Source organism: Myxine glutinosa, chromosome 7, assembly GCF_964187855.1.
Source record: "Myxine glutinosa chromosome 7, kmMyxGlut1.1, whole genome shotgun sequence".
NCBI classification, from domain to species: Eukaryota; Metazoa; Chordata; class Myxini; order Myxiniformes; family Myxinidae; genus Myxine; species Myxine glutinosa.
This window is the reverse complement of record NC_136267.1, coordinates 25420855-25444837: the sequence shown is the minus strand read 5'-3', so window position 1 is coordinate 25444837 and position 23983 is coordinate 25420855. Positions and strand designations below refer to the sequence as shown.

General features: G+C 50.4%; 2 protein-coding genes across 2 annotated transcripts in view; one reads left to right on the top strand and one right to left on the bottom strand.

Moving 5' to 3' along the window:
* The window catches only part of LOC137412181 (macrophage mannose receptor 1), a 234998-nt gene extending 216114 nt beyond the window's left edge, over window positions 1–18884 (bottom strand). The window contains exons 1-2 of the mRNA XM_068097464.2: window positions 18824–18884; window positions 18535–18612 (exon numbers count right to left, since the gene is read on the bottom strand). Coding sequence (XP_067953565.2) covers window positions 18535–18612; window positions 18824–18839 — 94 coding nt within the window. The 5' untranslated portion in view covers window positions 18840–18884. The remainder of the gene's footprint in view (window positions 1–18534; window positions 18613–18823) is intronic.
* A 102-nt stretch (window positions 18885–18986) lies between these two features.
* The window catches only part of MGAT5 (alpha-1,6-mannosylglycoprotein 6-beta-N-acetylglucosaminyltransferase), a 127926-nt gene continuing 122929 nt past the window's right edge, over window positions 18987–23983 (top strand). The window contains exon 1 of the mRNA XM_078781378.1: window positions 18987–19175. The gene's annotated coding sequence lies outside the window, so the exon portion shown is untranslated. The remainder of the gene's footprint in view (window positions 19176–23983) is intronic.

The window sequence follows — 23983 nt, the reverse complement described above, 5'->3', positions numbered from 1 at the left end:
ATTACATTCGGCCAGCCAGGAAATCGAAGGCTCAGTAAAACAACTATAACAAATGGACTCATGCGCTCACGGCGCCATCAGGGCCGACAGGGACAGCATTTGCCGATCAGCAAGGGAACGACGTCATCTGAACATTCCCGAACGATGATTAGACTCCGCCCCCTGACGACTCGTAATGGGGAGGCCATGCCCCGGCCTTCGTGATTGGTGGAGGTGCAATGGGATGATTGAGTAGCACTCGATGATTGGACAGAGTGTGACGTCATCGTGGAACATTCGAGAGTGGGAGGAAAAAGATGCGGTCTGGCCATCTTGGTCTCTTGTCCTGAGTTTGGTTGCAGGCGGCAGCATCTCTCTCTCTGGTACTGGCAGCGAATCGAGCGGTCGCAGCATTTTTAGCTCTCTGGCTTGGTTGTGGGCAGTGGCACATCTTTGGCTCGTTTGCCCTTGTGGAAAAAGACGGCATCGCAAGGAAGAGAATCGTCGTGGGTGGTGGACTGTGTCTGCGTTGTGCATCCCCGGGATGGCAGAGGGACTTGTAGGAGAACCAGCCACGAGAAGTACCTCCCGTTGGGATGTCGAGGAGCACAACTGCGTGCCATCTTGTGTGCTTTCCGCGCGGTGGTTCAAAGACCGGTCGAGGACGCCAGGCTGAGTACCGGCCAATACACCACACCACATTCTATTTTTGTTTATTTTTCCCTCGTCTGTTTTACGAGTCTGAGTGGAGGGTCCCTCATTTAGGAATTTTAGTTTTGTCTCATATTCATTTTATTTGCTTGCATTGTTTTTATTAAATCATTATTTGTTGCATTTTCATTTGTTTGTCGTGATTCTGTGTTCGTGGTTTTGGATAAACCCATGTCACGTCCGTTTTGTTCAGATAAGGACGTCGGTATCCCTCCCTGTGCCCGCCAAAGAGATAACACCGCCATATTTTGGGGTATACGCCTCGGAGTTAAGGCTCATTTGGTCATCCGTCGCCCTGAGGACTTCACTGCAGGGTCGACGCAACAATATTATATTTTATTACATTACATTATATTATTATTTGTGACAATTTCATAGTCAGTGCTGAGCAATGACACAGGCTGCCAGTTTGTAATCTGCTGCAATTCCCCTTTTTGGAGAGGATGCATAAAACAGCTCTTCTGCCGCTCACAAACAATTTACCATAAACAAAAAACTCAGGAAACACCTTCAAAAGAGCAGGACCTAGAATATCCCAAAACGCTTTGTAAAAATTTCTGGGATTCCATCAATTACAAGAGCTTTCCAATCTTCAAATTCTCCAAATACTGAAGTAGTTAGGCTCCTCACGAGAAATGTCAGAGTCGGGTTGATATCGTTGATCTTCAGAAAGAGATGGGAGAAATTCAATCATCTCATTTGTAATAACCTTATCCACAGTTCTGGGGTAAAATCGTTTGGAGTAAAATTCTTGCAATAAGTGGTTAATGCCATTCAGGTGAGTCAAAAGAGTGCCACCAGAAGAACATAGGCCATTAATATGTCAAGATGTCTTGGTGGCCTTGTCCAGTTTGAAGAATTTCATATTTGGCATTTCAAGCTGAAGTCCGCTCTTTGTCGGTGAATGCGCACCTAAACTGCATGCTCTCCGGCTAAGTCAGCCAGTAAGTGCCGCTTTTCTGCAAGCATCACATATTAATCGCTGTCATCAGATGTAAAGCAAACTATCATGCCATTGTGGGATGGGATGCATGCCACACCATCATGCCTGTTGTGGGATGGGATGCATGCCGCACCATCATGCCTGTTGTGGGATGGAATGCATGCCACACCATCATGCCTGTTGTGAGATGGGATTCATGCTGCACCATCATGCCCGTTGTGGGATGGGATGCATGCCACACCATCATGCCTGTTGTGGGATGGGATGCATGCCGCACCATCATGCATGTTGTGGGATGGAATGCATGCCACACCATCATGCCTGTTGTGAGATGGGATTCATGCTGCACCATCATGGCCGTTATTGGATGGGATGCATGCCACACCATCATGCCTGTTGTGGGATGGGATGCATGCCGCACCATCATGCCTGTTGTGGGATGGGATGCATGCCGCACCATCATGCCTGTTGTGGGATGGGATGCATGGCACACCATCATGCCTGTTGTGGGATGGGATGCATTCCACACCGTCATGCTCGTTGTGGGATGGGATGCATTCCACACCGTCCTGCTCGTTGTGGGATGGGATGCACACTGCACCGTCATGCCCGTTGTGGATTGGATGCACAGCGCACCATCATACTCATTGCGGGATGAGATGCACACCACACAATCATGCCCATTGTGGAATGGGATGCACTCAGCACCATCATGCCTGTTGTATGATAGGATGTACGCCACACCATCATGCCATTTGTGAGATGGGATGCATCTTGCAATAAGTGCTTTACTACGGAAAGTGAAAGCGTCAAAAATACAGAGTTTAATAGGTTATCATTCTGGGGTGTTTTCAGGCCACATGTCGGTATGGCATCAACATGACAGCATATAAAATACTATTTCATTGATTGAAGTCGTAGAATACTGATCGAAGTTCGAGTTTCAGTTCAATTCACCAAGTGACTCGTGATAGGAAACGCCACGTCAGAAAAGGGAAGATAACATGAACACAAATATTTTCATACATAGGCCCTATGCAGCATAACGACAGGGTCTGTTAAAAATTTAAAAAATACATTGAGGCAGGTATTTACCGTTCGCTTAGTTTTTCAGCAGCATTTACTACCCACATCCTTGGTGTGGGGGAATTTTCCCTCGCCCTTCTGTCAGGTTCAAAGTATTACAGTTGAAACATTAAAATAAATTAGTCTTCTCCAATTAAGTTGCAAACATAACAGAGTTCAATAGTTTATTATTACTTGCATGAAGATGATACAGATTTCAAAGTTAATTTATGCAAGCAGGAGAGAGGACTTCGCACATTCAGTTACATTTTGCCTATCAACATTTAACCAATCAAGGCATTTTCTGGGATTCTCTCTCACCGGAGGCTCCAGTTGATCTCATTTTTATACTCCCGAACATGGCCGATTACATCATCATCATCATCAAGGCCATCAATCAAGGCAGATACAATATTTTGGATTATGTCGAAGTAGATCGGAAGTTATACCATGAACAAGCGAGAGGAATGCAGACATCTTGGCGTCCAGGGGGCATCCTGACTTGTACGAAATACATACATTTATTTTTAATATAACTTGCCCCTGCTCTATATAAAATCGACATTATCATTTAACATTCAAAAATTATAAAACAATGTCCCCTGTGAAATGCCTGCATTTATCAATCGAGGACAAAAGCCATTATGGCCATGAGCCAACCCCACATGTCCACATGGGGAGAGCTGGCTTTCACCCCCACCTCACCTCTCACCGGCTGCACTCAATACATAGTGCTCAGGACAGAATTCATTTTGACAAAACATAGCATAGCCTCCACTGTATTCCAACCAACCATATGATTATCCACTTAAACCACATTTTACCCTGTAACATCCTCGTACTCAGTAAATATTGTCGTGTCCTCGGGGTTAAGACCCCAAGAAGACGAATGACCGAAACGAGCTTTGCTTGAAGGCGTATACCCAACTTGGAGGTAGTGACATGCGTGGGAAGGTTCCAGGTCTTACATGATCGGAAACACACGCAGGGGTTAATCTGAACCTACAAACACAAAGACAGGACAGCAAAATCCACAATACAAGAAAATTAAAATTCGACAAATAATGATTTAATGAAAATAAATAAAAATAACCGGAAGATAAGGTTATAACTAAAATTCCTAATTGAGACGTCTCCTTTCAGACTCGCATACAAACAAGGGGAAAACGAAAGGAAAAGAAAATAAATAATGCTTTGGTAATCCGCCGGCACTCAGCTTTGCCTCCCAAATGGCTGGTAAGGCTTGCTGGTCGCTTGTCGCCTCCAAACCGCTGCGCGGGAAATGCACAAAATGGTGTGGAGTCGCGCTCCTCGACGTCCAGAGGAAACACGACGTGGGCCGAGTCTACCACCGACGTCGATCTTGTGCCTTGTAGTTCCGACTGTCCTGAACCGCTGTTTCTCACCAGCCCTTTCCCAAGAGCGCACATGAACCAATGACCACACGCCTGGGACCGAGCCAGATCAAGGAGGAAAATGCGACTGCCAACTATCAAAGCCAGGACCAGAAGAGAGAGTAAGATGGCGCGACCACGTCTTTTTTCCCTTCACTCTCGAATGTTCCACAATGACGTCGCACTCTGTCCAATCACCGAGCACTACACCATCATCCATCGTGCCTCCACCAATCACGGAGGCCGGGGTGTGGCATCCTTGTTACGAGTCATCAGGGGGTGGAGTCTAATCTCTTTTGGGAATGTTTGGATAACGTCGAAGTCAGTGAGATGGGGCTTACGTGCCGACTGGCAAATGTGCCGGGTTTGTCAGACCTGGCAGCGTGGTGAGCGAATGAGTCCATTTTTTATAGTTGTTGTTTGGCGGGTTTTTAATTGTAATAAAGATTGAGGGAAGATCACAGGGGCAAATTACACACTGGAGAATTAATCTTAAGCCCTACTTAATTAGCATAGCTCCACCCCTCATATGGAGACACATCTATGATCTTATTCTGTACAGAGTCCCTACTTAGTTACATCGAGGTGGGTTCTTCTTCTTCGTGACACTCAGAGCATGCTAATCTATATGATTCTACCTCGGCCAAGGTATTTCATTGTTTACCCCCCACAAATGTAACAATATATATCAATGTGTGTGTAGGTGTGTCTGCATGTAAATGTTGATTTAAAATCTTTTACACTGGGTACATAAATGTGCCTGATAATTTGACAGCTTATATGAGGAAGTAGAGTTCTTCCAGAGCTATCACTAGGACAATATGTATTGTCTAGAGTACAGCCCCCACCACCAATAGATAGGTAGCCAGATTAAGGATAAATTTGGATGACACTTCACCCAAGTGGTAGTTGCAACGTGCAGCTAGTCTCACAACATGTGTGATTAGCCAAATAAAGGCATTACACTAATTTATTTCCCTCCAGGTGTTCTCAATTAACCATAGAGACAGCACTGGAAAGATGGCAGAAACAGGCATGCACACATGACTTTCAAAACAATTAATAATTGAATAAAGCACAAGACCACAAATAAGGCACAGAATCCCAGAAAAAATAAACATGATTAATAAAAACAACACAAACAATTAAGAAAATTAACTAACCCCGATTAAGGGCACACACACACAGTTGGATGAGTGTGTGAAAGCAAACATGAGGTGAATGCAGGGTATCATACCCAGGCAAGTGGGAATGCAGTACACCGTACACGTCACTTCGGGTAGGCACAGGTAGTTTGCAGAAGGGCCGGCGATTCTTCCTATTGTCTCATATAGTAGTGAAGGATCATTAAACAGACCCTCCAATGTATGTCCTTGGTGATCTACTGGAAGATGTTCAGTCTCTCGAACTTATAGGCCTCACCATCAGTCATAACCTCTTCTTGACTGACCACGTAGCAAAGCTAGCCTCAAAGGTCAGCCGCAGACTGGGCATCCTCTGTCGATCGAAGTCTTTCCTTGGAAAATCAGAGATACTCTTTGTCTACAAAGCATTTGTTGGTAGCTCAATGGAGTGCTGCCCTCCTCTATGGGTTGATGCTCAGCATCACATCTGTCTCTCCTATATTCTAAGAAATCTAAAGCTCTTAAAATTATTGAAATCTCTTGTGATTAGGCCAAAGCACTAGATCTGTTGCTTTCACATCGCAGGCGGGTCGATGGTCACTTTTTTGGACACCTTCTCTCCAATATTGGTCCTTCTGTTCCTCAGTCATCCAGTCCTATATCCTAGAGGATCCATGTGTTATTCCAGTGACTTCCTCCTGGTTAAACATTCAAAATCCAATCTGACTGCACACCTCAACTCTTTTCTTCCTTGGTTCTCCCATCAAGGGAGCCACCTTCCTGAGGATGTTCTGTCTTACTATTCCCTCCAGGGCTTCAAGAAAATAGTGTACCTCCAACTCTTCTCATTCTCAATTTTGTCCCATGATCCTTCCTCAAGCAACCATCTCACTTGCCATTTCAGTGTTTCCACTATTCCCCCCTTTTCCTCTTTTTTTGTATATATAGTAGAGGCTTGTGGAAGATCTAGTACACTTAATGGATCAGGACGTAACAGTTAACACCATGTTTTATAAATGTGCTCTTGGAATGCACTCTTCTCCTGTTTGTTCATTCATTCCCTTGATGTTTGTCCCACTGCCAGATCCAACTTGCTCTTCCATGAGGAAGTTGGATCTCCGGTAAAGAAAGAAAATCTCGCTCCAGTTCGATCTTGCTATTGGATCCCGGTCTTGCAAAGAAACAAAAATACTTGACAGGTTCACACAATGCTTCAATGATCGTCAGTACCACATGAAATTCACTAAATGTCCTTCTCAAGCTAAACTATACATGTCCTTAACTCAGCAAGTCGTTATCACTTCCCCACATTCAATTCAAGGACAGTGCGACAGAGAAAAATGACTCATTCGAGATCCGGGAGGACTCCGTACAACCTTCTGAAACCCGCACGTGGAGATAACAACCAACGACACACATAGTGGGTCCCCCGTGCCTTTGCTAATAAAGGGCAAGGCTAATAAGACTAGAAAATAGACAATAAACTTGCATCATTTGTGGGGCATTTGTAGCTGAGTGAAGGGTCTTTTGAAGCAATGGCACACAAGGAAATATGTGGAACTCAATGCAAGAGAAGTCTTTTCGGCCAATCAAGCCTGCACAATCATACCAACAATCTAGTACTCCCCAACTCCCAGATATCATTCCAACTCAATTTTAGATCTAGTCACTGACTCTACTGTTACCCCCACATTCCATGCATTCACCACTCTCTGAGTGAAAGACCCAGGCTGCCTTACTATACCATCCTAACTCTCTTGTTTACTCTCTCTTAAACTGAGACCCCTTGTACTGCCAGTGACCATTCTGCTGAAAACGTATTCTGTACTTATTTTGTCTAGTCACTATATATATATACTTCATTAAACACATCTATCAGATCCCCGCACAATCACCTCCTTTATAATGTAAAGAGTCCTAACTCTTTCAACCGCTCCTCGTGGCTTAGTCTAGATAGGTCTGAAATCAATGTAGTTGCTCTATGCCAGAGCCATAGGAAACCAGAGTTCGGCGAACTCGGTTCAAGCAAAAACGATCGTGATTGGAGAATACGTGATCACACGATTGCAAGGCGCCTTGTTGTTGTTCATCTTCACAGAGCAAAGCGCTACATCGTGTGCACCTGTGTGGACTCTGTGATATTCACATATCGTCATCATTATAATTTTTCATTCTGAAGTCAGTTTTGGGGTGTAAAAGACGCTGTGCTGTTCAACAATCATGATCAGACAGAGGAAGGAAGATGCATCTTAATCCTCGTGATCCAGACAGGAGAAAATATGGTAAATTAAAGGTTTATCGCGTGGAATGGAGAGCCAACAACGACTTGTTTCTGTGTGGTGAGTTGAGAATAATTCTGTTGCTGTTAAGATAATTGAGAATAATGTTTTTGGTTTGCTCCAGTCGTAGTACTTTCCCAATATGCTGTCTGTCCATCTGCACCTGGACCAGTGCGCTCTTCTCTGGCAGAAGACACAATGACTGAACAAGGTTTACCAAAGTCCTTCGTACAGTTGCATGCGGCTCTTCATTACTTGCCCTCTCAACCTCACCAGATGGCTCTGGTGCAGATTTTGTCTGCCTGCACCCTCCCCTCTATATCTCTACAGACGAGTGATAGGAAAGAATCCCCAATTGTCGACACGCTCCTTCAGACAATAGCAGCTGCTCGTGTGAGTCAGTCTTAATGTACATTTTGGGATGCGTAGCATTTTTCTGGTAAAGGTAATGCTGATGTCCATATGTCCATCCACTTTCACGAGCCTCGATTCAGTATACTACAAAAACAAACAAAAAAAAAAAAACGTAAAATAACGCTGATCATAGTTGCAAGGTATTTTATCTGGCTTTTTCAAATCTTTTTTTTTTCAAATTTTCTTGAGTCTTGCTACCGAGGCTATCTTGCGGAAGAGGGTACCACCTAAAATGGTTATATCCGCACCACTATTAACAATTCCATAGGCAAGGACCCCTTGAATCTCTACCCTTGCACACTTGGGTAGACTCCCTCGATCTTTGACACGGACCAAGTTTACCCCCCACACCTTGCTCGTCTTCAGATGAGGAGTACAGGAGATCAAGCAGACCTGGTGTGTCGGGCTCTCTTGGCACATTGTGCCTTGTGTCACTGGTCATTTTCTTGGTTCCCCCTGCATTAGGTTTGAAGTGGGTGCTTCCACTTTCGTCCCACTTGGATCGGCAATCATGAGCCAGATTACCAATCCCATTACATACCTAGCATCTCCTGGGGTCAGATGTTTGTTCTTCCCTGCTCGGGGAACGTAATGGTTTGCTATAGAAAGACACTGTTTGTTTATTGTCAGTCAGTTTGTTAACGCGCATAGAGGTGGAGTTTGCTTTTGAATATTGCTGCCGCTTGCACAACTCCATGAGGCACTTCAAGTTACGCACAGCTCGACATAATTCTGCATATGTCTGCGACCCCTAAACGGCTGGTGGTCTCATGATCTCGTGCCAACCCAACTTGAAGTTGGCCATGTAGGAGAGTATTCCTCAATGATAAAATCTGCTACACGCCCACCTTCCGCTTGTGAGGTATGCGGGAAATCTTGCGGAGGGAAGGAAGCTGCTGCAAGAGAGTACGTTTTTTTTGCTCTCCCTGTCAATCAGGCTCCAATCTTGTAGAGCCCGTCCTCTCATGTGACCTTCAAGCTGCAAGAGAAGCTCTTCTCCAGTCCACTCATTCCATGTGGCGGCTCTTTCCCGGGAGGGAAGCCAGTCATCCAAACAAATTTCCAGGATCTCTCCTGTAAATGGGTCTTCAGGCGGGGCCTTTCCGCGGCAAACCTTCCGCTCTGCTGGCTGTCTGATGACCACGTGATGCCTAAGAACCCATGATGCTCTTCAGGGTCATGCTGATTCGATGAGCCAAGGATTGTGGCTGTATTCAACTGACGACGAAGTTCTTCCATCTCAGCATCTTTATCTGCCATTCTGCCATCACACTCAAGCAGCAAGCATTCACAGTTAGCATGCAACTTATCCCTGAAACCGTCTTTTTCATCCATTAGCTTCTGCTTCAACACTCACTTCTGCCATGAGGAATTCATTTCCTTTAGTGGACTCCTCCAGTGCTGCCCGCAGGATCTCAACCTCCAACTCTTTGTTTGGCTCCACTTGCTCCGAGCTCCGCTCAGTAGCTTGCTCACCACATGGCTTGCTGAGCTCTCTCCCCACAGTGGGGGCTAGAAGGAATTCACCATTCTCATCCTCCAATGTGAACCTTGGTCCGGGACTCATATCGTCCGTAATGACTTGCACATTGCAGGTCTCTTTGCCTGCGACTGTCAGCTTACCATCTATCATCTGACAAATTTCATTGTTGGATGCAGTCGTGGGTAACTCAAGAACCCTTGCTAATCGCACCAACTGCCGTCCCTTCAGTCGTTTAGAACTGAGCAGAAATCTAATCCATGGCCCAAGATCATTGTCTTCATGCCCTTCACTCAACCTGGCTTCGCTGTCTCTTTCCATCTCCCTCTTCTCCAGCAGCCTGTTCCCAGCCTCTGTAGGGTACTTACTCTCAGGCCCTCCAGCCCCCACTCTGTGAAGGGCCAGGCCGTATCCCCTGGAGGTCTATTCCCCACTGGAGCAACACTCTCCCGTACATAATCGTTACCGTTCATCTTTCTGGCACCAAAGAACAGCTTGTATGGCAGATGGTGATATCAATCTTTTTCGGATCTCGGTGGGACCTCCACTGTAACGTTTATTGTAGCACTCTCCGGATATTCCACGCAAAGCAAAACATGAGACTAGTTTGCCAACTCCCCCGGATCCTCCTCTTCCACTTCCACCCTGGCAGGATCTTCTTCCCCCTCCCATATCCCAATGCACCTATTCCATTACATGATATCACACATCCATGATCCATTACACATCTCACATTTGTTACTCTCCAATCATCTAGTTCCTGGACTGACTCCACCGAGCCGTTAAAGATATAATGGTTAACACCTCGCTCATCTGCTCTGCCACCTCGCACACTCTTGGATGCAGATTCTTCAGGGAAGCACGGTCATGGTTAGAGTGCCGATCGGCCACCATGGACTGGTCCTTTAGCCCTCTTGTCTGTCTGTCTCTCTGTCTCTCTTTTTCTCTCTCTCTCTTTCCTTAACCCTGTCGTGGCTCCGACTTCATGAAGGCGGGGTACACCATCCTAGTAGATGTGGGGGATCGCTTGGTTGCTCCTGGAAAATCAATGAACTGTCTCCGCCACGGGCTTGTTCAAGAGAACTGTCCAGGGCTATACAACAACAACAGCAACAACAACATTATTGGATGCATATTATCTGCCCTGGAGCTTTATCATCCCTTAGACTTCATCTCAGTGTTTGTGTTTCATTTCAGTGTATGTGTGTTTGTCGTCTCAACCTGGTGTTGGTTTAGCGGCTAGGGTGCCAGCTTAGGATCCGAGGATCCTGGGTTTGAATCCCGGCCGATCGCTGAATTAACGCTAGGTGGGTTGACTCAGCCTGTCATCCTTCCGAGGTCGGCTAATTGAGTACCAGTTCACTGGTAATTCCCTGTTAGTCATAAAAGGCAACAAACAGGGTTGGCGGCAGGAAGGGCATCCGGCCGTAAAGCATTGCTTCAAAAAGGGGACCAACAAAAACAAGTCATAAAAGGCAACAAACAGGGTTGGCGGCAGGAAGGGCATCCGGCCGTAAAGCATTGCTTCAAAAAGGGGACCAACAAAAACAACAACAACCACGGTGCCCAAAAAAGGCCAACCCCCGCTTTGCGGGGAAAAATGGCCTCTAAAGGTGTTTTTTTTGTGTGTTTGTCTCGTTGGTTGTTATCTCCATTTGCAGGTTATTTTAGGAGGCGACAGGAACTCCCAGAACTCAGAATCTCCACCTCCTTTTTATTTTCGGTAAAGGATCATTATTCATGAACAAGATTGTGAAACTTCTTTCTCATAGCTTTATACCAAGGGCTCTTTTTGGAATCCTCACTGAACCTCTGACAGCCTCCACTGTGCATTTTTTGACGTTGATATAAAGTTGATAGTTGAGTATAAATGTCCTGGAGCAAACACAACACTTGAAGGGTTTCTCTCTGGTTGTTATCTCCATTTGCGGTTTTCACAAGGTGGAACGGAGCCCTCCCAGGTCTCTGTGTGTGTGTGTGTGTGTGTGTGTGTGTGTGTGTGTGTGTGTGTGTGTGTGTGTGTGTGTGTGTGTGTGTGTGTGTGTGTGTCAGCTCTATGAAGAGCCTTAACTTAAGTAATAAATAAAAAAAATTCTCTTTCTTTACGTCCTGCACTCTTAGTTGGATTTCATCATCAAGAAGTGCTTGCTCACGTCCTATACAGGTACTCTGAGCTGTTGGGCGTTACCCAGAATGTTCTTGTGTTTAAAATGTAAAACTCAGCAAACCCTTTTAATAAACCTGCCATCTCACCTTCATCAGATCCACCCATTCTTCCTGTGCTATTCCTTAAGGTATCCACACAGCCACACTTGTGTTAATCTTTTTTCTAGAATGTCTTCTTGTCTTGCTTGCTGTTATGTTTAATATTTTGGGCACATTTGCTTTTCATATTCTCTTTTGGCTTGTCGAGTTATTTTAAGTCATCCCTATTTACTCCAAAACTTAGCAAGCCTAACTCCAGTCCCAGCCAGCATGTCCAGCTGGAGCCCATATGAGCCCATATGAGTCCTACGTGGGCTAACTTGTGGGTCCCATGTCGGTCCCCCCCCCCCCCCCCCCCCCACGTCGGCCCCACCTGGATTTGCCCATAGGCTCCACCTGGGGGCCAACTGGGTTGCCCACGTGAGCAGTGCATGGGCTTTTCGTGGGCTACCCCACATAGGCTGGACATGGGATTTGCATGGGTTACACATGGATTTTTCCTGGGCCTCAGGTGAATGTAAATTAAATGGGATGTAAATCAATATTGCATTACCTACAACATCACATCTGCTTTACTGTCAGTAGAAATAACGAATGGAGTGTATTTTCGAGAGCCTTTTGCTTCAAGTGATCTTAAAGAACATCGTAACTTGGATCTGTCAAAACAAGCTAATAATGGTAAATGTTTGAATAATTCAATGGTGTTACTGTGGCATTTGAAATGTCTTGGAACATCTTGCTGTTATATTCCTGCTTGCAGAATACCAAGGGTGTGAACCTTTGAAAGTTTAACGAAGATAAGATCCATTCACCCATCCCTGAGAGAAATGTACACACACACACACACACACACACACACACACACACACACACACACACACACACACACACACACACACACACACACACACACACACACACCTCTTATAGTTATAGTATGTTGAAGCGCGGTGCTACGCGCGCTACTTGTTTAGCAAGGAGGAAGCGGACAACGCGGTAAGTTAAAAGAGTCTTTATTGCAAGAGCTCCACTGTAGCACTGGAGCGCTCCTGGCTGCGCGCCCGGTGTATATCCCGAGGCCACGCCTACCCCTGGGGCGTGGCCGCCGCTCACTTGGTGCGCGGAATGATGCCATCACGCCAGTGAGCTTTCGTGTCCGCCACACGCGCCCCCCCAGAATTCCCGCGCACCTGGAGGGCCAGTTTGCGGGGCAAACGGATGACCCAGCCAAAGCGCCCTCTGGCGACTGGCGGTGTCCGGGGTGCAGGGATGTCAGCTGGGATGCCTCCGGCTGCACCCGGGATGGGTGCAGGACCGGGGGGCGGCGGGGCTGGGCGGTGCCAGGGGTCTGCCCGCAGGGGGGCGGCCTCGACGCGGGGGCAGAGCCACCGGCGGTGGGTGGTCCACGTCGAGGTGGGCCGGCTTGAGGCGATCCACTGAGACGCGGTCGGGAGTACCGCCGATGTCCAAGGTGAAATGTTTCACCCCGGTCTCCAGCACGCGGAAAGGCCCGTCGTATGGGGGCCGCAGTGGTGTCCGGTGGGCGTCGTGCCGGACGAAGACATACTCCGGGGCGACATGCGTAGGTGGGTGCCCGTGGTGCGCCGTCGGCACCGGGGCGAACCTCCGGGCGGTCTCCTGCAGCGCGGAGCGCTCCTGCGCCACGGACCATGGTGCCGTGGGGTCGGGGAGGAACTCGCCCGGCACCTGCAGCGGTTGTCCGAAGACCACCTCCGCCGCGGATGCGCGCAGGTCGTCCTTGGGCGCCGGCCGGAGGCCCAGCAGGACCCAGGGGAGCCTGTCGACCCAGCCGCCGTCGCTGAGGGTGGCTCGGAGCGCGGCCTTCAACGAGCGGTTGAACCGCTCGCACAGGCCGTTGGCCTGGGGGTGGTAGGCCGTGGTTCGGTGCAGCTGGACCCCGAGCCCCCGCGCGACTGCCCCCCAGAGCTCCGAGGTGAACTGGCGGCCGCGGTCGGACGAGATGTCCGAGGGGGCGCCGAACCGGGCGACCCAGGTGGCGATGAACGCCTGCGCAACGTCCGCCACCGTCGTCGCCGCCAAAGGCACGGCCTCCGGCCACCGGGTGGTGCGGTCCACCATTGTGAGGACATGGGTGAAACCCCGCGAGGGGGGTAGAGGTCCCACCAGGTCCACGTGAACGTGGTCGAACCTACGCTCCGGCACCGTAAACGAGGCCAATGGGGCCTGGGTGTGTCGGTGCACCTTCGCGCGCTGGCAAGCGAGGCACGTTCTGGTCCAGCCACGGACGGCCTTCCGGAGGCCATGCCAGACAAACTTGTCGGCGACCAACCTCTGGGAGGCCCTCGTGCCCGGGTGGGGCAGGCCGTGGATGGCGTCAAAAACCTGGCGCTGCCAGCCCGCGGGCACGATGGGGCGAGGCCGCTCGAGGGAGACATCGCACCAGAGGGCCGTGCCCGCGCCGTCGAACGGCACCTCGGTGACGCGGAGGCCCGTGACGGCGGTCCGCAAGGCCGGGACGTCGGGGTCGGCGTCCTGGTCCGCCGCCATCTGGGCATAGTCGATGCCGAGGTGGACTGCGTGGGCGACGGACCGGGAAAGGCAATCCGCCACCGGGTTGTCCTTCCCCGTGACGTGCCGGATGTCCGTCGTATATTCGGACACGGCCGAGAGGTGACGCTGCTGCCGGGCCGACCACGGCTCGGTGACCTTGCCCATCGCGAAGACCAGTGGCTTGTGGTCGACGAAGGCCGTGAACGCACGGCCCTCGAGCAGATGGCAGAAGTGCCTGACCGCCAGGTGGAGCCCGAGCAACTCGCGGTCGAAGGTACTATAACGGCGTTCGGGCGGGCGAAGCTGCCGGCTGAAGAACGCCAGCGGTTGCCAAGCACCACGCACCCATTGCTCGTGCACCGCGCCCACCGCGTAGTCCGAGGCGTCGGTGGTGAGGGCGATCGGTGCATCGGTGCATCGGGCGCCGGGTGCGCGAGCATGGTGGCGTTGGCCAAGGCGAGCTTCGCGCCGACGAACGCCGCATCCATCTGCTCGGTCCAGGTAACGTCACCTTTGCCCGGCTTCCCTCGGAGGGCCTCGTGCAGGGGGCGCAGGAGCTGGGCGATGCGGGGCAGGAACCGGTGGTAAAAGTTTACCATGCCCAGGAACTCCTGGAGCCCCTTGATCGTGCGGGGGCGCGGAAACCCCTTCACCGCCTCCACCTTGGCCGGTAGGGGGACGGCCCTGTGCCTGGTGACGCGGTGCCCCAAAAAGTCGATTTCGGCGACGCCGAACCGGCACTTGGCGGGGTTCACGATGAGGCCATGCTGGCCCAGGCGTTCGAAGAGCGTGCGGAGATGGTGGAGGTGCTCTTCGCGGGACGCGCTGGCGACGAGGATGTCATCCAGGTAGACGTACACGAAATCCAAGTCGCGCAAGACGCTGTCCATTAGTCGCTGGAACGCCTGAGCCGCATTCTTCAACCCGAAGGGCATCCGAAGAAATTCGAAAAGTCCCAATGGCGTGATGACGGCCGTCTTCGGGATGTCCTCCGGCCTGACGGGGACCTGATGGTAGCCGCGTATGAGGTCCACCTTTGAAAAGAAGGACATGCCCGCCAACCGGGCGGAGAAGTCCTGGATGTGGGAGACGGGGTAGCGGTCGGGTGTGGTGGCGTCGTTGAGGTGCCGTTAGTCCCCGTACGGTCGCCATCCCCCGCCAGGCTTTGGCACGATGTGGAGCGGCGACGCCCAAGCACTCTCGGAGCGCCGCACGATGCCGAGCCGCTCCAGCGTAGCGAACTCCGCTTTAGCTACCGCGAGCTTCGTCGGCTCGAGGCGGCGTGCCCGGGCGTAGACCGGTGGCCCGGCGGTGGGGATGTTGTGTTCCACCCCGTGCTTGACGGCCCCCGCCGAGAAGGTGGGCCGCGTGAGGGCCGGGAAGCTGGCGAGGAGGCGGGTGAATTCGTCCGCTGCCGGAAGCGTACAGATCAACCTGGCCGGAACCGAACCGCTCAGCAAGCCGCTCGGCGAGCCGCTCCATGAGCTGCTCAACGAGCTGGGCAGCGCGCAAGCGAGCGAGCTGAACATCTCGGCCTGGACAAGCCGCCTTCTGTGCTTTACGTCCACCAACAGCCCATTAGCACACAGGAAGTCTGCGCCGAGCAGTGCCACACACACTGTGGCACTGCCTGATGGTAGCCGCGTATGAGGTCCACCTTTGAAAAGAAGGACATGCCCGCCAACCGGGCGGAGAAGTCCCGGATGAGGGGGACGGGGTAGCGGTCGGGGGTGGTGGCGTCGTTGAGGTGCCGGTAGTCCCCGTACGGTCGCCATCCCCTGCCAGGCTTTGGCACGATGTGGAGCGGCGACGCCCAAGCACTCTCGGAGCGCCGCACGATGCCGAGCCGCTCCAGCGTAGCGAACTCCGCTTTAGCTACCGCGAGCTTCATCGGCTCGAGGCGGCGTGCCTGGGCGTAGACCGGTGGCCCGGCGGTGGGGATGTTGTGTTCCACCCTGTGCTTGACGGCCCCCGCCGAGAAGGTGGGCCGCGTGAGGGCCGGGAAGCTGGCGAGGAGGCGGGTGAATTCGTCCGCTGCCGGAAGCGTACAGATCAACCTGGCCGGAACCGAACCGCTCAGCAAGCCGCTCGGCGAGCCGCTCCATGAGCTGCTCAACGAGCTGGGCAGCGCGCAAGCGAGCGAGCTGAACGTCTCGGCCTGGACGAGCCGCCTTCTGTGCTTTACGTCCACCAACAGCCCATTAGCGCACAGGAAGTCCGCGCCGAGCAGTGCCATGGGCACGTCGGCAGTGACGAACGACCACCGGAAAACCTGCCCTCCGAACCGCAGAGAGAGGCAGCGTTTTCCGTATGTGCGTATGGACGTACCGTTGGCAGCAAGCAGCGCGGGGCCCCGGCCCGCGGTTTGCTTGTCGGACGTACCGGCGGGAACGACACTCACCTGTGCTCCCGTGTCGCACAGGTAACGGCGCCCGGATAAGGTGTCCGTTATGAACAGTAGGCTGTTTGAACGGCCGGCGCTCAGTGCCACTACCGAGGGCCGGCCCGGGCGTTTCCCGACCTGCCGAATGAGCACGGCGGGCGACACTGCCGAGCCTCGTGGCCGAACTGGGCGTGGAAAAAACACCAGGTTGGCGGCGGAGGCCGCGGTTTTCTCCGCGGCGGCGGTGGTGGGCGGGGCGTGGCGGCGGCCGCGAGGTGTGCATCAGCATCAGCCACGAGGTGTGCATCAGCCTCGGGATGCGCGATGGCCGCGCCAAAACTCGCCTGCGTGTCCAAAGCCGCGAAGAACTTGTCGGCCTTGGCAGCGATAGCTCGGGGTTCCGTCGTCGCAGAACCGGCCAACGCGAGGCGTACTCGTGCCGGCAGCTGGCGTCGAAACAGCGCTCGGAACAGAAAATCCGGGGTTTCGTTGCCCATCAGCGACAGCATATGGTCCATGCGGACCGACGGTCGCGTGTCACCGACCTCGGGGAGGTCCAGGAGGCGGTCGGCCCGTGCGTCCACCGTGAGGCCGAACGTGGCGAGGAGGAGACGCTTGATCGCCTCGTACCTGCCGTCGGCTGGTGGGTTCCTCAGGACCGACGCGGGCGGCCGTGCCGGGCCCGAGGGAGACGACCACGTGGCAGTACATGGTCTCGTCCACCGTGATGCCTCGAAGTCGGAACTGGGCTTCTGCCTGCAAGAACCAAACTTCAGCTTGAGCCTCCCAGAACTCGGGGAGTTTGATTGTGACCGCGTTGGTTGCCATTGCTGTGGCGTGTTCGGGTGGTCAGCGACGGTTGACCAGAACGTCGGAGGGTCACCAATGAAGCGCGGTGCTACGCGCGCTACTTGTTTAGCAAGGAGGAAGCGGACAACGCGGTAAGTTAAAAGAGTCTTTTTTGCAAGAGCTCCACTGTAGCACTGGAGCGCTCCGGGCTGCGCACCCGGTGTATATCCCGAGGCCACGCCTACCCCTCGGGCATGGCCGCCGCTCACTTGGTGCGCGGAATGATGCCATCACGCCAGTGAGCTTTCGTGTCCGCCACAATGTATAGATTTACTAAAAATTAAACTTTCAACTCTCGACATCTAACCAGCATCCGAAGTATAAAATTGACGATTCAAGTATTATCGATCTACACCAGGGTCTTCACTCTACATCATGGCTGCTGATTGGAAACTACAATGTTTCTTCAAACGGAATGGTTCACTTAAGACGACAACAAACACGTTAAAAAAATGTTGTTGAACTGGTCTCCATAACACATTGGCTGCCAGCTGCCATTTTTTAAACTTCTGAAACTAACTATGGCATGGCCCACCTGGAACCACATAGGGCCCAGTTTAAAGCCCACTCAAAGTCCAGTTCAGCCCACCTAAACGAAGAAAACCCATGTGGGCCCCAGCCAGCTTTGTAAGGTGGGATATGACGTCAAAGAGTGCCGTTCTAGTTGTAGAATGACATCGGCAGCCCAGATGAGACCCACGTGGAACCCAGTTAAAAAAACCCACCCAGAACTCAAGCCCACGTTAGCCCATCAAAACCACCTATTTCCCATCTGTACATGCTGGCTGGGTCCTATTATCTTCTTAATTAATGAATGTCTTCCCCCAATATTCCCAATAACTATTCTTACCTCCCTGCTCCTCCATCCTGGTCTCTATCTGCCTCTACCTCAGTTAACCTTATATCCTCAGCCATTGCAGGAAACCGGGCCCAATTTAAACCGCACTCTTGCGAAAGGTACCAGGATAACTTAACCATCGCGAAACGGACACTGGGTCACGTGTACCGTACGTAACATGAGGCTGCTGGTGATGAAACTCCCTCTGCTGGAACTGCCCCATGTGGTCATGTCAAACCCTTGTGCGAAACAACGTCACAAATGATAGTTGTCGGTTGAGTAGTTGAATGTAAACTCGAACTAATGTAAATAGCACCTGTTCAAACTGGAAAGCATACCTTGTATGGATACATTGATCGTGTTCGCATTAACAATGAAAACGGCTTTCGATCTCAGATGCCGCTCGAGGGACGAATCTGGAGAGAGGAAATCGCGAATGTCCGTATTTACATTTTAATATGTGATTAACACAGTGAATAAAACTGACCATTAATTAATTTAACTTTCCCAGCTCGGGTGCTGTATTTGTTGTCGTACTTTTTAAAATTTGTTTAGGATGTCTCAACTGAATTGAGATGATTAAAATTATCGTTCGACTGCGTCACGAAAACCTACAATTATACTTACACTTGAAGCATTGCATAAGCCTCCTCTAAGCAAGAACAGGGCTGAGGAGATTGAAGAAGAGGAAGAGTGGGATCAAGCGTGAGGCCGTTCTAAAGAAGAAGAGGAACGCAATGTTAAGGAAATGAAAGAAGAGGAAGATTGAGAGTTGTGTTCAGGAATTAGAAGAGGAAGAGTGAGAGATTGGTTGAGGAAATAGAAGAGGAAGAAGAGCGGTATTGCTGAAATCGCGCGGCGGGGTCTTTGCGAGGTGGTTCGTGAAACCAGTCGTTCAGTTTTGTGTGTTTGGCACGATGGATGCGCTACACGAAGAGACAACGACGCTTTGGATGTTGATGATCGGCGGCAGACAAAGGTGGGCTATTGGAGGATGTTCTGAAGGGTTCGTTCTCCAGCCGGTTGGGCCGGAATTCGAGTTGACACGGGGCTGGCTATGTCAATGTGTGCGCCTTATCGCCTCAGGGCCAATCTCACGTTTCAGGTGTGGCCCCGAGGTCCTGTGCAAATAAGTTTTTCAAAAAAATACAAAAATCTTTCCTCACGTTTGTTCTCTTCCTCCCCAAATGATCTCATTTAGCGTTGTGTAATATATTTCCCTACTACTACTACTACTACTACTACTACTACTACTACTACTACTACTACTACTACTACTAGTAGTAGTAGTACTAGCCGTGCTGCCTTGGGGGTTCTGGTGAGGACCTTCGCTTGGCTTGTATACCACAATTTCATTCATAATTCTTAATCTGTTTAGCTGTATTTGTGCTGTGTTAGATCTGTGCTGTGTTTCCTCCAGGGCACGTCTTTTAGCTGTATCTTGATCTGTGCTGTGTTTCCTCCAGAGCATGTCTTTTAGCTGTATCTTGATCCGTGCTGTGCTGTATCTTGATCCGTGCTGTGCTGTTTCCTCTAGGGCACGTCTTTTAGCTGAATCTTGATCTGTGCTGTGCTGTGTTTCCTCGAGGGCACGTCTTTAGGCTGTATCTTGATCCTTGCTGGTTCGTCCAGAGCATGTCTTTTAGCTGTATCTTGATCCGTGTTGTGCTGTATCTTGATCCGTGTTGTGCTGTATCTTGATCCGTGCTGTGCTGTTTCCTCTAGGGCACGTCTTTTAGCTGAATCTTGTGCTGTGCTGTGCTGTGTTTCCTCTAGGGCACGTCTTTTGGCTGAATCTTGATCCGTGCTGTGCTGTTTCGTCTAGAGCACGTCTTTTAGCTGTATCTTGATCCGTGCTGTTTCGTCTAGAGCACGTCTTTTAGCTGTATCTTGATCCGTGCTGTGTGTTTCCTCGAGGGCACGTCTTTTGGCTGAATCTTGATCCGTGCTGTTTCGTCTCGAGCACGTCTTTTAGCTGTATCTTGATCTGTGCTGTTCCGTCCAGAGCACGTCTTTTGGCTGAATCTTGATCCGTGCTGTGTGTTTCCTCGAGGGCACGTCTTTTGCTGAATCTTGATCCGTGCTGTGCTGTGTTCCATCCAGAGCACGTCTTTTGGCTGAATCTTGATCCGTGCTGTGCTGTGTTTCGTCTAGAGCACGGCTTTTGGGTGAATCTTGATCCGTGCTGTGTTTCCTCGAGGGCACGTCTTTTAGCTGAATCTTGATCCGTGCTGTGCTGTGTTCCGTCCAGAGCAGGTCTTTTAGCTGTATCTTGATCTGTGATGTGCTGTGTTTCGTCTCAGGCACGTCTTTTGGCTGAATCTTGATCCGTGCTGTGCTGTTTCGTCTAGAGCACGTCTTTTAGCTGTAGCTTGATCCGTGCTGTTTCGTCCAGAGCACGTCTTTTGGCTGAATCTTGATCCGTGCTGTGCTGTTTCGTCGCGAGCACTTTTTTTCTTTTTCTTTTTTTTTTTCTTTTTTTTTACAACATCGAGGCTCGTGAAAGAGCTAACATTAATCACACAGAAAGACAAACCGACACATAAAACATATAACATGGGGAGCGGTAGACAAGATGTGGAGAGAGAGGGAAGGACACAAACAACATTTGAGAGCAGGGACATCGAGAGATCTGTGGGAGGGAGAGGGCTTTGGTGGGGGCGGGGGGGGGGGGTGGGGGGGCGGGGAGGCATGGGAAGGGGGGAGGGGCGGGGTGGGAGAGGTATAAAACATAATTGACACTGCAAGGACTTCCAGGAAAGAAGTTGGAATTTCAAACAAAGTGGATCTGGGGTGAACTCACGGGGGTAGAAAAGATCAAGGTTTTGGATGGGGGAAGATAAGAGATGGTGGTGAACAGCTGTTTTAAAGACGTGGAGTGAGGAGTGGGATTGAAGGGAGTGTGGGAGTTTGTTCCAGAGGCGGGAGAAAAGAGGAATGAAAGTGAAAAAAAATAAATCGGCCAAAAGACGTGCCCGAGACGAAACACAGCACATCACAGATCAAGATACAGCTAAAAGACGTGCTCTGGACAAAACACCACTCAGCACGGATCAAGATTCAGCCAAAAGACGTGCCCTCAAGGAAACACTCAGCACGGATCAAGATTCAGCCAAAAGACGTGCTCCAGACAAAACAGCACGGATCAAGATACAGCTAAAAGACGTGCTCTAGACGAAAGACGTTTTCGCTGTATCTTGATCCGTGCTGTGCTTTGTTTCCTCTAGGGCACGTCTTTTAGCTGTATCTTGATCTGTGCTGTGCTGTGTTTCCTCGAGGGCACGTCTTTTGGCTGAATCTTGATCCTTGCTGTTTCCTCGAGGGCACGTCTTTTAGCTGTATCTTTATCCGTGCGGTGTGTGTTTCCTCGAGGGCACGTCTTTTGGCTGAATCTTGATCCGTGCTGCGTGTGTTTCGTCTGGAGCACGTCTTTTGGCTGAATCTTGATCCGTGTGGCGTGTGTTTCGTCTGGAGCATGTCTTTTGGCTGAATCTTGATCCGTGCTGTGCTGTGTTTCGTCTAGAGCACGTCTTTTGGCTGAATCTTGATCTGTGCTGTGTGTTTCCTCGAGGGCACGTCTTTTGGCTGAATCTTGATCCGTGCTGTTTTGTCTAGAGCACGTCTTTTGGCTGAATCTTGTTTCGTGCCGTGTGTGTTTCCTCAAGGGCACGTCTTTTAGCTGAATCTTGATCCGTGCTGTTTCGTCTAGAGCACGTCTTTTGGCTGAATCTTGTTTCGTGCCGTGCGTTTCCTCAAGGGCACGTCTTTTAGCTGAATCTTGATCCGTGCTGTTTCGTCTAGCTCTAGAGCATGTCTTTTGGCTGAATCTTGATTCGTGCTGTGCTGTGTTTCATCTCGGGCACGTCTTTTGGTTGAATCTTAATCCGTACTGTGCTGTGTTTCGTATCAGGCACATCTTTTGGCTGAATCTTGATCCATGATGTGCTGTGTTTCGTCGAGGGCACGTCTTTTGCCTGAATCTTGATCTGTGATGTGCTGTGTTTCGTCCAGAGCACGTCTTTTGGCTGAATCTTGATCCGTGCTGTGCTGTGTTTCGTCCAGAGCAGGTCTTTTGGCTGAATCTTGATCTGTGCTGTGCTGTTTCGTCTAGGGCACATCTTTTGGCTGAATATTGATCCGAGCTGTGCTATGTTTCGTATCGGGCACGTCTTTTGGCTGAATCTTGATCCGTGCTGTTTCGTCTAGGGTACGTCTTTTGGCTGAATCTTGACTGATCCGTGCTGTTTCGTCGAGCTCTAGAGCATGTCTTTTGGTTGAATCTTGATCCGTGCTGTGCTGTGTTTCGTATCGGGCACGTCTTTTGGCTGAATCTTGATCCGTGATGTGCTGTGTTTTGTCGAGGGCATGTCTTTTGGCTGAATCTTGATCTGTGCTGTTTGTGTTTCCTCTAGGGCACGTCTTTTGGCTGAATCTTGATCCGTGCTGTGCTGTTTCGTCTAGGGCACATCTTTTGGCTGAATATTGATCTGAGCTGTGCTATGTTTCGTCTAGGGCACATCTTTTGGCTGAATCTTGATCCGTGCTGTTTCGTCTCGGGCACGTCTTTTGGCTGAATCTTGATCCGTGCTGTTTCGTCTAGGGCACGTCTTTTGGCTGAATCTTGTTTCATGCCGTGCGTTTCCTCAAGGGCACGTCTTTTAGCTGAATCTTGATCCGTGCTGTTTCGTCTAGCTCGAGAGCATGTCTTTTGGTTGAATCTTGATCCGTGCTGTGCTGTGTTTCGTATCGGGCACGTCTTTTGGCTGAATCTTGATCCGTGATGTGCTGTGTTTTGTCGAGGGCATGTCTTTTGGCTGAATCTTGATCTGTGCTGTTTGTGTTTCCTCTAGGGCACGTCTTTTGGCTGAATCTTGATCTGTGATGTGCTGTGTTTCGTCCAGAGCACGTCTTTTGGCTGAATCTTGATCCGTGCTGTGCTGTGTTTCGTCCAGAGCAGGTCTTTTGGCTGAATCTTGATCTGTGCTGTGCTGTTTCGTCTAGGGCACATCTTTTGGCTGAATATTGATCCGAGCTGTGCTATGTTTCGTATCGGGCACGTCTTTTGGCTGAATCTTGATCCGTGCTGTTTCGTCTAGGGTACGTCTTTTGGCTGAATCTTGACTGATCCGTGCTGTTTCGTCGAGCTCTAGAGCATGTCTTTTGGTTGAATCTTGATCCGTGCTGTGCTGTGTTTCGTATCGGGCACGTCTTTTGGCTGAATCTTGATCCGTGATGTGCTGTGTTTTGTCGAGGGCATGTCTTTTGGCTGAATCTTGATCTGTGCTGTTTGTGTTTCCTCTAGGGCACGTCTTTTGGCTGAATCTTGATCCGTGCTGTGCTGTTTCGTCTAGGGCACATCTTTTGGCTGAATATTGATCCGAGCTGTGCTATGTTTCGTCTAGGGCACATCTTTTGGCTGAATCTTGATCCGTGCTGTTTTGTCGAGAGCAAGTCTGTTGGCTGAATATTGATCCGTGCTGTGCTGTGTTTTGCCTGGGGCACGTCTTTTGGCTGAATCTTGATCCATGCTGTGCTAGGTTTCGTCTAGGGCACGTCTTTTGGTTGAATCCTGATCCATGATGTTCTGTGTTTCGTCTAAGGCACGTCTTTTGGCTGAATCTTGATCCATGCTGTGCTAGGTTTCGTCTAGGGCACGTCTTTTGGTTGAATCCTGATCCATGATGTGCTGTGTTTCGTCTAGGGCACGTCTTTTGGCTGAATTTTGATCCGTGATGTGTGTTTCCTTAATGGCATGTCTTTTAGCTGAATCTTGATCCGTGCTGTTTC